Source organism: Rosa rugosa, chromosome 5, assembly GCF_958449725.1.
Source record: "Rosa rugosa chromosome 5, drRosRugo1.1, whole genome shotgun sequence".
In the NCBI taxonomy this organism is placed as follows: domain Eukaryota; kingdom Viridiplantae; phylum Streptophyta; class Magnoliopsida; order Rosales; family Rosaceae; genus Rosa; species Rosa rugosa.
The window spans coordinates 28632087-28645025 of NC_084824.1; the positions used below are offsets into that span (position 1 = coordinate 28632087).

At 37.0% G+C, this 12939-nt stretch overlaps 1 protein-coding gene across 1 annotated transcript; it reads right to left on the bottom strand.

Moving 5' to 3' along the window:
* Positions 1 to 7802: 7802 nt before the first annotated feature.
* LOC133711045 (major strawberry allergen Fra a 1-3-like) lies at positions 7803 to 8803 on the bottom strand. Its single transcript, XM_062137217.1, has 2 exons — positions 8518 to 8803; positions 7803 to 8342 (listed from the first exon to the last, which is right to left on the bottom strand). Exons 1-2 carry the CDS (start codon positions 8699 to 8701, stop codon positions 8053 to 8055), a joined length of 474 nt encoding a protein of 157 aa, XP_061993201.1. The 5' UTR covers positions 8702 to 8803; the 3' UTR covers positions 7803 to 8052.
* Between the last annotated feature and the right edge of the window lie 4136 nt (positions 8804 to 12939).

Here is a 12939-nt window from a genome sequence, read left to right on the forward strand (position 1 = left end):
AGAAATGATAATGATTTTACTAATTGAAACTCTAAGAACCTTGTGCTCAGAAGAAATATGAATGAAAGGATCAATAAAGACCTATACTTTCAGTGAAACTAGTAACTACCTTAAGTGAATTTTCTAAATATAAAGTGCAAAACTGTAACAGTGCAGAAAAATATGTGAATAAAAGTTTGGCCTTATTCCCATCTCTCCACCATGTACTACTCTTCTTGATCCTCTCTGTAGCCCTCCACTGAACACAGTAAGTCTAAATTGACCACTTTTAAATTAAAATCACCAAGTATCAAAGGGAAAAACATAAACTAAACCAAAAAGAGATACATCAGTATAACTACCTTAAGTGAACCCATCTCTCCACCATGTACTACTCTTCTTGATCCTCTCTGTAGCCCTCCACTGAACACAGTAAGTCTAAATTGACCACTTTTAAATTAAAATCACCAAGTATCAAAGGGAAAAACATAAACTAAACCAAAAAGAGATACATCAGTATAACTAAAATCAATATAACTAACAACAATTTAAGAGCCTAATTTTGTAAACATTCCAGAAACAAAAAAACAACATACTCAAGAAAGAAAACACTCACGTACACTTGTTCGAATACTAAGAAAAGCATAAATTGGCAAAATGAGAGATCTTGGCTAACTTGCAGAAGATAAAAGGATCGGACTTTACAGTTTATTAAATTATAACCATGACTACCAACCAAACCAAGAACTTTAAACAATTAACCTAAGTGAACAAGCATTGCATACAAGTGAGCTGACATCAAAGTACAATACAAAAAGACTATAAATCCCTAATATATACCCTAGTATAACAATAATCTGATACACATTAAAGTATACAAATTGATTATATATAGGTAAGAGGGCAGAGTAGCATGCTTATGAAGTAAGTGAGTATGGACACAAATAATGATTGAAATTTTAAATAAATAAGCTTTGTTCAAATATACATTAAAAAAAAAAAAAGCAGCAAACAAAAAAGATAAAGTGGATAACTTCTACATTTACTCCCAACAATCTCATAGACATCCAAGACATGAAAAGATAAGGCTTACCTGGAATTAGACTCAAACCATTAATGACGAGTGGAAGATAGAGGATAGAGAATAGAGGACAAAGCAGACTAGCCTCCGAGTAATATCCAAAGAAGCTGCAAAGCCAAACAATTAATAAGATGCAAACAGATAATGAAGTATCAAACTACATGACACTTTTTTTTTTTTTAGAAGACAACTAAGTGAGAACATATCTATACAATATCCAGCTTATTGCACGTAATACTAGCAAGGCTGCGTTCACAGAAAGAACTAGTCTCAATAACTATTGCCTCAATCATCGTCCTAGGAAGGAACGTTAATGCCAGTACACATAAAATTCATAGTTTGAATCTTGGGGAATACGATTTGAAAACCAAAAACGGCAAAGCAAATTTTCTGCGAGACTTTAAAATTCAATTGAAAACATTTAGGGCCTGAAAACTATTACACACAAAGTCCACAAGATAATATTATAAGGATAAATCTAACATGCCATAATGATTAGAGCTACAAACCTAATATATGCACCATCTAGGCAATCATGTAGAGCACACAACATCCGTAACAAAACAAACATAAGAAATTCTGAAAAAAATATTAGAAGAACTTACGTGTTCTTAATAGTCAGGCAATCTTCCTTTTGCTTTCCCTTCACCCATCAGTAACTGAAACAAGAGATGAGCCCACAATTAAAAATAATACAGATGCTATCAATTCAAAACAAATTCCAATGCCAACTAAAAGTTTTCTTTGCTTTTGAAAGAAGATGCAAAACAGATATACAATTATGCATGCAAGGTAATTGCAAATCTTAGCAAGCACATTGGTAAAAGAGAAAGCAAGAGTATCAAAGAATGGCCAATTAACAAAGGAAGCCAAGAGGAGATGCTATTCTACATAATATGACAATTAAAAATTGAAGACAAGTTGATAAAGAAATAGCACATATATTCGAGTTCCACATTACATTAGTTCTATCTCTTATAAAGAAATAGCACATTATTAGCTAATCAAATTAAACACCAGCCAACTAAACCAAGTATATATCTATTTTCATTCAGAGAACCCCTACAAGCTATAAAAGGCCACTACTCATAATACATATAAATATCCAAGTATCAAAACCAACCACTGAATAGGACCACGGAAAACTAAAACATAATCACAAACACATTCATATACCATTTAGCTGAAAGCTTCAGCAACTGAATTAACCCATATAGTGATAAACAAAACCAGAGCTATTAATTACTCAGGGCTTGAAAACCATTCAGGGCCAAATTCAAATTAAAAGATTTAGGGCCTGAAACCATCTAAACGAAAAGATTAAACAACCGAGATATCACTATCTACCATGTGAAGGAATAGATCAGGCCCAATGCTTTGAATTCTCCACAGAGCAAATTGAAGTCAGCTCCATTCATATTGAGATTTTCAGTACCAAATCGACATACCCAAACACTCAATTGACATACCCAAACACCAAAACCAACAAACATAACGGTTCTTCCACAAATAAGCAAAATTGAAAGTGATTTCAAATACACAAACAAATTTTCTATACTTGGTTCCTCTCAGACAACAAAAATCTCATCTCTTTCATTTGATAATTTGAACTAACCGAATTGAACCCACTGATGGGAGAGAGAAGATACATACCCAGAGAGCGAGAGAGACGAAGGTGAGTATTGCGTATGAGGTTTTTGAGATTTAGATGAGTCTTCAGAGAAGAGTTTTTGGGTTGAGGGGAGGGGAAGATGGAGTATGAGGTTTCATTCCTCGGGAAGATTGAGTTTTTTGGGTTCACTATGGCGTGCGGCTATTTTTCGTTTCCCCGCCCCTTGTGAAGCTAGGTCAACTTTGATTCTGATTTTAAGACCCAAATAGTATAAAAGAAAAATAAAAGAAAATTAAAAAAAGCTACGGCAACTATAGCGTAGCAAGAATCAGGACAAATTTAACTACGGCATTAAAGATGCCGTCGCAATTGTATCAGTTTTTATGCCACGGCGTTAATTTGCCGTCGCAAACCAATTTTAATTTTGCGACCCCTTGTTTCCCGTAGCAAATCTATGACCAATGGCGACGGCATTTTTGCGCCGACGCTAACTGCGGTAGCCATTGCAATTTTTTTTTGTAGTGTGCATGAAGCAAGTGATGCATCTTCTCTTGTTGTATTCTAGTTCGTATTGTATTGATCATTTGGTTGTGTTTATGCATTTTGTGAAACGATCTTGGTTTGCTCATTAAGTTAACATGATCGTTACTTTGTTCAAAGGTCAGATGCTGCTGGGAAAGTCGGATTACTTCCGGAGCAGAAGATGACAGCTGACTTGTGAATGCTTGCTTACGGTGCTGGGGTAGATGAATGTGCTGAGTATTGTCGGATGGCAAAATCCACCTCCATCACAGCCTTTCAGCGATTTACACGAGGAATTGTTGATCGTTACTCAGCAGAATACCTCTGCGCTCGTACTGCTGTCAACCTTAGACGACTTCTTGCCAAAGCTGAGAGGAGTGGTTTTCCAGGAATGATTGGGAGCATCGACTGCATGTATTAGCAATGGAAGAATTGTCCTTCTGGTTGGGCTGGAGAATATAGTGGTAGGAAACATATCCCCACTATCATCCTAGAAGCAGTCGCATCTTATGACACTTGGATTTGGCACTCATTCTTTGGAATGCCCGGGGCATGCAATGACCTCAACGTCCTGGCAAAGTCCCCGTTGTTTGATGAGCTTACCACCGGTAAAGCACCTCAGATCCAATTCCAAGTGAATAATAGAATTCACAATTTAGGCTACTATCTCGCTGACGGTATTTATCCTCGATGGGCGACTTTCTTGAAAACAGTTCAAAATCCTCGACGCCCCAAGGAAATCGAGTTCGCAAAGGCTCAAGAGGGGTATAGGAAGGATGTGGAAAGATGTTTTGGTATATTACAATCACGCTTTGGTATTGTTAGAGGAGCTGCTCGTGGGTGGCATATATAAAGAGGACATTCTATACATCATGTTGACTTGTATTATATTACACAACATGATTATCGAGGATGAACGACCTGAAGACAGTGAGGATGAGTTGGAGTCCGATGATGACGAGGAAAACAACATGAGGCCAAGGATTGCTGAGGTATGGGATGGACCCACCGGTAGAGACTTTGATCCTGTTGGTAGAGATGGTCATAATATGAATGGATTCATGGACCGATACCAAGAAATTAGATCTGAGCACACTCACTCCAACCTTCAGGAAGATCTCATTCAACACTTTTGGGAAGTTCAAGGCAACATGTGTATCTAGATCTGTTATTTGAATAATTGGCTACTATTTGGTTGTGTGTTTTTAATTATGTTTGTGTGTTTCTCTTTTAGTTTTTATGTTTTTAATTATGTTTGTGTGTTTCTCATTTAGTTTTTATGTTTTTAATTATGTTTGTGTGTTTCTCATTTAGTTTTTATGTTTTTAATTATGTTTGTGTGGTTTTCATTTAGATTTTATGTTTTTAATTATTTGAATTATTGCTTGAGGACTTCCTTCCATGACTTCCTTCCAATGTACCCACATATTCAAATAAATTTTCATTTCATCAATCTAATATTACATAAGCGAAAAACCAAGCATAGTAATCATAACAATACAATTTTTAAAATTTATAACTTCTAATTTTGCTAATCCTCATCTTCATTAGAAATCCAATTTGTGTTGGAGGGGTCATCCAAATGGTTGGGGTTAGTGGATTCACCCGAGGAGAAAGGTGGTGAAGGGACTCCACCGGTGAATGGTGGTTGTGGGAAGCCACCGGGGAAAGGAGGTTGCGGATAGTATCCACTCGAGGAGGTATGGCTTGCAATGTCCCTAAATTGTTGACAACCCAATACAATATCGTAACATTCTAAACTAGTGAAATCACCTCTTTTTGGCCTTCCTTTCGATTTGGTCATCGCAACTCTCCACAAATCTTGTGCTTGACGTTGCTATGTTAATTTAAAAAAAAATATATAAATCTATTAGTACAAATATAAACGAGGTACAATGTATAAACTAATTAAATCCACCTACATCACCTAGTAACTTTAAGTATAAGGTGAGTATAATGTATCAACTAATAATTTAAAGTATAAAGTATGATTACAAACTACGAATTTGAAGTATAATGTATCAACTAAATTTTAATATATCAACTAATAATTTAAAGTAAAATGTATTAAGTAATTAAATTTTAATATAAACTAAGTATGATGTAAATAAAAATTAATATTCATGTTACACTACAAATTCATACCTCATCAATCATATTCGCACCACTCTTGTACCAAGTTTTCGCTTGCCTTAAAGAACAATGCCAAGCATAAAGTTCGATTTTCAAATTTTTCCACCTCCCTTGAAAAGCTTGCAATGATCGGACATATCCATCCCAATGTTCGGCATAGTGTTCGCGTACATCTATCCATAGATCATCTTTTCTTCGATCCATACCCTTTGCCGGATTTTCGCTAACGGCTCTCCAAGACTCGCACAATTGAATGTCTTCCATATTTTTCCATCTCATCCCGTCAATAGTTGGATTTGCTACGGGTTGTACGCTAGTATTGGCTCGTACGCTCATATCGGATACAAAAATTTCAGAAGATGAAAACTATGAGGAGGAGGAACAAAAATTGTTGAGGAAGTGAAAATGATAGTTTTTTTTGTGTGAGAGGTAAAATAGGAGGTGAGGTATTTATAGAAAATTTTGTATATATTTTTTTTCTTACCGTTGTAATCTGCCCTTTTTTTTTTTTTTTTTTATCTGCAAACCTAGTTTATAGGTCCATAATTGTAAACCATCGGATCCCATTATTAAACAAAACAACGGTCCAGATCTGTGGACCGTTACATTCAAATTCCAAAGGAGACCAACAACTACTTGCCACGTCGGCCCCTCCACATGCCGCTACACGACAAAAACCCGCACTGCACGCGCGTCCGGGTTTCTCAGTGCTACGCTCCAAGCGAGTGAACCACACTCCTTCGTCCTAGCGCGTCTGTCCTCTTCTCTTTTGTTTGGGCCACGTTGGAGCCCTGGGTCACCCCCTCAGTCACCCTGCTGCCCGAGCTCGTGTCCTGGGCCATGCACTATTCGCTTGCCCAAGCCCGGTGGAAGCTTCAATAGTTAGATTTTAATGACTTTGGTCACTTTTTGACGTGGAGCCCGGGCATAAACAAGCCCGGTGGACTTGCTCTAACGTGATGCTTTGAAGTTTAATTATGGTAGAACAAGCAACTTTAGACCTATCTTTGGAAAAAAATTTACATCTGATTTGCAATTAAGACATGAAAGAAAAATATGAATTTGATTATTTGAGCCCCTTAATTTGAATTTATCATTCCTGGTAAGATTCTAACTGAAATTATTTTGTATAGTTCAATCCATTGCTCTCTACTAAAAAGATCAATTTCTCAGCTATTTGGTGGACTAGGAACTTTAAATTTGTGCGTTTTGTTCATCTTAGTTTGATTTTGGTATGGCTTGCTTGCTAATCATGGTTTTGACTTGAGTTGATTGATAATTTTAAAATTATTGACGCTTTGATTTCATTTTGACTTTAGTCATATCATCACTCTACAAAATGTTTTATGTCACTGGGAATGGTATCTTGAATCAACGTTGCTTAATCAGATGTGAGAGGTTTTGAATCTCCTTTAGTTTAGGTGATATGCTTATATCTTTCTTCAGTTTTGTATAGCAGCCATGATGACATATCTAAATCCCCAAACTCAGTTAAATCGTGATTTTTCATCTAAGCCTAATCTTTGCCACACTAATTGCAGAACTTTTGACAGATTGCACTTCGTCCTGCCCATTAGTTTTTTTTTTCCCTAATCAGCAATGACATTCACGAGAAAAATTGATTTATTGTATAATGATGTTTAATTCATGATTGACTTGCCAAATAGATAAAAAAAATTACAAGAGAGGGTAGTTAAGGTAATTTGTAAAAAAAAAATTGTATTAAAGTAATGAAAAAATAGAGAGGGTGTGCGAATAGAGAAAATTGGTGTGCGAATAGCACCACCTTTTACAATTTCCTAAAAATAGAAAAGCATACGGGCGTCCCTATTGATCAGTTGAGATTTCACAATGTTTCTAGATGTTAAAATTTATATTGATAGATAACCAAATTAGCGGTCACGAGAGATAATTTGAAAATAGATTACTATAATTAGGGGTCACATGAGATATTGACACTTGGTAGATGTTTACTTTCCTCCAAAATTTTCAAGTAAATTTTTAAAAATGAAATAGCAATCATTCTATTCGAGGAACAAGCATGGCATATGTGCATGTGTAAATGTATATACATTTATAAATGCACAAATCATATGAAAAGCTCACCAGCCAGCAAGAAAAAAAGAAGACATATGATGATGAAATGAATAGTTGAAAGTTGTGTGACTATATGGACTTTGTGTGACTATATGGAATGAAGTCTGAAGAATATAGATATGAACTGTTAAAAGCCTAGGTTTGCTATAGAGAAGAAATTCATGTGAATGAAAATTAACTGTAGGAAAAGACATAGGACTACACAACAAAACTTATTTTATTTTCAGACGTTTAACCGTGCAAATTAATAAGATATCAGCTGATCGACTTCAAATTGTGTTAATAAAATTGTTCTTTTATGATTGTAGTTTAAGTTGCCTGAGATCGATTAACAGTAATAATTAAATATTTACATAGCGACCATGTATGCACATCGAGTTTGAAGAGACAGTCAAATGTGTATTATTTTCTTTATTGAGATTGAAATCAAACACAAGTACAGCACTCAATCAAAATAATTTGGCAGATCTAAAAGATAAACAAAAATGAAAGCCACATAAACATAGAAATGAGGAGACACGGGTTTGCCTCTAGCATCGAGTATCGTAGACTTAGAGAGAGGTTTAGTTGTAGGGTAGGCCTCAGGGTTGGCTAGAAGGTGGCGCTCATGCATGGTGCTCAACCAAACTTAGTTGTAGGCATCGTGGTGCTCCAAGAGGTAGTTCTCAATGACCTTGAAGAGGTGAGAAGCCTTCTCTTTCCCTGCCTTGACGTGCTCTTCCTTGATCTCAACATCACCCTTGACATGGTATTCACTAGTGCTCTTGATGACGGTACCACTGCCGGATGCCACCAACTTAGTCTCGTAGCAGATCTTCTCGATTGAGTCAGGAGCACCCTCAATCACACTGTAGTTGTAGACAAAGTTCTCCTTGTCAATGCCATCAATTCTGTGCTTCACATAGCTGTAAGTGCTACCTGCAGAGGAGATTTTGAATCTCAGTTAAGTATGATCCATCTTTTCTGTGTTGTGGCTCAAAATAAGTTTTGGGTTTTGCTTTAGTATTTAGAAATTTATATTAAAAAAACGTAGTTTTATACATAAACATATATAAGTTAATTGATCAATATTAACGTGAGCTAGACTAATCACCTTCGCCGAAGGTGATCTTCTTGATGGTTCCTGCACCACCGTCTCCTTCAAGGATCTCAGCGGACTGAACTGCCTGTGGTGCAATCTTGGGGATGAGGTTGTCAGCATCGAGAACGAAGGCCTTGAACAACCTAGCTGGAGGGATAACAGAGGTGAATTCGGACTCATACTTGAAGACACCCATGATTAGGTAAGTATTTGGAAACTGAGAAAATGAAGGGGAAGATCAATGAGATTGATGATATTGTAGTGGGAGATTTTGGGTTGGGAAGAAGTGAGGAGTAGCTATGGGTATTTATAGGGTTGAGGATGAAGGTTTACATTACAAGTTCCAGAATAACGTGGTGACCATTACTTTTGTCCATGGAATATCTTGCAACTTGGTCAAGGAAGGCACCTTGGTATGAATAAGAAATATCCAATCAAGATCACGAGGCGGACTATAACCTTAATTATTTTCTTCCCATTGTTTGATAAAAGGTCTAATATCCATGTGCAACCAACCTGTGCTTTTTGTTCTCTCTCAATTTTAAATTTCTAACAGATTGCTCACTGTCTGTGGCTCCATTTGGTAGAATCCAATAGCTCAATGTTCAAAGAAATCAGACTTCTTTTAAGAAGCAGCTTGAGTTTATTCATTCCCATTAACAAGTCTCCAGTTCCTTGTTTTCGTTACTATTCACCCTCTCATATTCATTATTCACCATCCTTAGCATGCAGTTCAAATTGTATAAGCAAACACGATCATCACAGAGCCCACAAAACTAATAATGATTTAGTTGTTTGTTGGCTATCTATCCCACTATGGTTACACCACTATCCCAGGACAATTCTTAGGTTCACCCCTTAAGTGAATGAGCATATTCACCCTCTCTTGCGATTAACGTATAATAACTTTATAATTTTCTAATCCAACCATTCATGTTGTATAACGTAATACAAAGATTAGCTCTGTAAAAAATCAATCAAATTGAAGACCTTTTAGTTATTCATTTCTATGAGATACATAGACGTACGGTTCATCATAATAGTAGTAAGCATTGTTGAAACCATCCATTTGTTTGATTCAATTAAAAAATTAAACGATTTCCGATTCGATTGATTTTTTTACAGAGATGATCTTTAAAGGCTAATTTAAGATATGAACCGTTGGATTATAAATTTGTTAAGTAAAAATATGTTGTTAATCGACAATGAGGGTGAATATGTTCACTCACCCTTGTCCACTATTATCCCATCTTTGTAAGTATGAATGAATCATTTAAGCAAGTAATTGAGAGAAAAATTTATTTTCTGAACAGTAATATAGTTTCTCCCCATAATTGACTCCATATTCATGATCTGTTATATTAAGAGGACTTAGAATAATCTATTAGAAACCACTAGGGATAGTGGGGTGGTAGAAGGTCCCAGTCTGGAACCCTCAGGTCTGGCTTTCGAATCCCCATGATCGAGACCTTGGTGGCCAGCTAATGGGTGATTAATGCCCCGTGGCATTCAGAAGAGATTAGTCTTGCTCTGTTGGGATACCTCCGAAGGATGTGTGTGTTGCTAACTATCTAACGCTAACCTCCCCCAATAATAATAAAAAAAAAGAATAATCTATTAGAGCAATCTATATTTGTTGGTCTATATGAAAATATATACTTGCAACGTACCGATCGACATGAATGAAAAGTTAAGAACGTGAACATGAATTGGATAAGAACATAAGGTTGTTAAAAATATTGGAAGATTTTGGAGCTATCCATGCCATTGAAACAAATGGCAGCCGATGTTGAAATGCAGGTGGCTGAAGTCGAGTCATCCTACGAAATTTCTGTGAAATTTGGAACTTTACCCATTTGATTCTGTTTGAGCCCAAAAGTAATTTTGGCAAGATCCTTTAGTGGATTCAGCACAGCGGGTCGATACCTGCGGCCCAAAAATAAGCCTATATATTCGGGTTTGGGTTATAGCTTCACCCATTCCGTGATCCATAAGGAAAACGAAACCTTATTGGAGTCGGGTAGCGAGGATTGAATAGGAAACTTCAACCAATAATCCTTCTGTGGCAAGGAGCAGTCAAAGCCCTAGGTATATATACCAGGTTTCAAGGACGAATAAAAGATCAGCTCTCAAATCAATCAATCCCAGCGATTACAAAGCCTCCCCGGAGCAAACCTTCAACCTCGTTGAAACCCGGTGACCGCGCGCCAGTCCCAGTCTCTCCAAGAGCCGACTGTCAGCATCACCAGATCAACCCGGTGACCGTACTTCCAGTCCTAGTCTCCCCAGGAGCCGACTGCGAGCGCAACCGCCACCGTTACTACCAGCGAAGCAAGGGTAACGCCCTCGCAACCCAGCGAAGCTAAAGTCACGCTTTAGCACAAGCCCGTGCTTTCTCCCAAACTTCCCAGTGATTGCTCTGCTTAGTCTACAACACTAAGTATCGATTCGGTGACGCGAAGAGATCACACCCAAAGTCCTTATCCGTAAGGCAAGAAGTCCTTTTCCGGAAGGCTAGAGAAGAACCTTGTGGCGAGGTTGGTGCTCTCCTCGTCCACAACGCTTGAAGAAGAAGTCAGGTCAAGGGACTCCCCCGACGACTGCACCCCACGGTGCTGGCACGCCTGCGCACACGCTCAAAAGAGACAGTTTGCAAGCCAACTGGTTTTGGAGCCAAACAGATTCCAAGTAATGCATGCATGTACTCGTAAACCCCAGTAATCGGTATTATTGTCTTACAAAGTCATAATTTGATAGTCCTATAGTGAAAGCTAGAGTGCTTTACTTCTGGTAAAGTTAAAGTAGTATGTGCTCCTAGCTACTTTATTTGCAGCTGACCACACCATTATCGCACATGTACGTTAGAAACCAACTGGCCGGGTTCACAGAAGTTACTTTGCCAAGGGCTAATGAGAGCAAAAGTAGCTGAAAACATAAGAAATGACTACGTACAAGAATCGATTCCGATTAGAAGCTTGGTTTTACGTTCAAGACTTGAAAGGCTTGAGTCATTCAATAATGGCAACCACGGTCAACATTTGTTGTTAGTATTCTGTTAAGTCCAGTTATATTTCATTATGAATGAGTTTGAATCCCCTTTTCTCCGAGGATAAAAAAAAATGAGTAGAAAATAGAAAAATGATTTCCTTCTATTCCTTCGATTGCATGATGATCCTACTTGGATCCAACACACTCATTTCTGATCTACTTTGCGTACATGCTTCTGAGAACTATGATTATTCATGACCTAACTAAGTGGTTCCAGTGGCGGATCCAGGATGTGAAGTTGGGGTGGGCTAATCTAATACATGCTTAGAAGAATTTTTTTTTTTTGTCGATAATACTTTCAAGAATGTTGAGATTAAATTTTAGAAGAAATTTTTATTAGTAGATAATGTTACAACTAAAGAAAGATGGAAAATGAGGAAAGAGCAAAAGGAAAAAGAAAAAAAATAACAGGCAATGTAAGATTAGATTTGACTTTAAGGGGGAGAAATTTTGAAGATATAATTATAGAAATGTTTAACTTAAGGGGAAAAAAGAGAGAGAAGAAAATGGGGAAAGAGAGGCAAGACTTAGTAGATTCGAACCAAGTACAGCCTAAAGACAAAGGCAAAACAACTGAGCACTCTGCCAAATGAACCAAATTAATATTCGTTGAGACTACCACTTATAGTAGCTTAAATATTTGAACCATTTTGGGTTGGGCTTGAAATATTTGAAGCATTTTGGGTTGGGCCAGCCTCTTAAGTGGATCCGCCCCTGGGTGGTTCTCCCACTCCATGCTGCGGGTTTGTTTTTTTACTGAATTTTACACGTAATGGAGTAATAACCATAAGCTTAATTAGAAACATCAGCACATATTACAAAAGCTGGTGTTCTAAGTTCTAACCAGACTTTTATACTTACAGATTTCAAAATTGGATATTCTTGAGTAGAAGCTGGTTTTTTAACCAAACTTGTGCATTTACATTTCTTTAAAAATTGGTATTCTAACCACAACTGTTTGTTATATACAAATTACAAAAGTGGTTACCACCATGCGAAATAGCCATCATTTTTAGTCTAAACCATGCCAATTATTCTACATGCGGTTTTCAGGTGTGTCATCAACTGCTTCGTCTACTGTTGAGGGCTGTGTTTTTCAGCAATTCGTTTGTCCTTGGATGTGATGGGCTGCCACTGATATATTTGAATCAAGAATAGCAACATATAAAACGTAAGTGGAGGAAAATGAGGCTAGGTGATGAATCATCAGGTAACCTAATATGTCATATATTTTTACCAATAGGTTATGAATCAAATTAAGGGTTCTCCCCACTGTAGTTAATCAAAACTCATTCAGGTGCAGTCTAGGTTTCTCCTAATTCAAAACACAAAGGTTTTCATGAACATAAGTGAAACTAAAAAAGAGGATGATCAAGTTATGGTGAA

What these genes read in the sequence shown, in the direction of transcription:
- LOC133711045 (XM_062137217.1), bottom strand. Translation starts at nt 8,701, where the DNA reads ATGGGTGTCTTCAAGTATGAGTCCGAATTCACCTCTGTTATCCCTCCA. An exon ending in GAAGATCACCTTCGGCGAAG is followed by an intron (nt 8,343 to 8,517) that starts GTGATTAGTCTA and finishes TCTCCTCTGCAG; the next exon opens with GTAGCACTTACAGCTATGTG.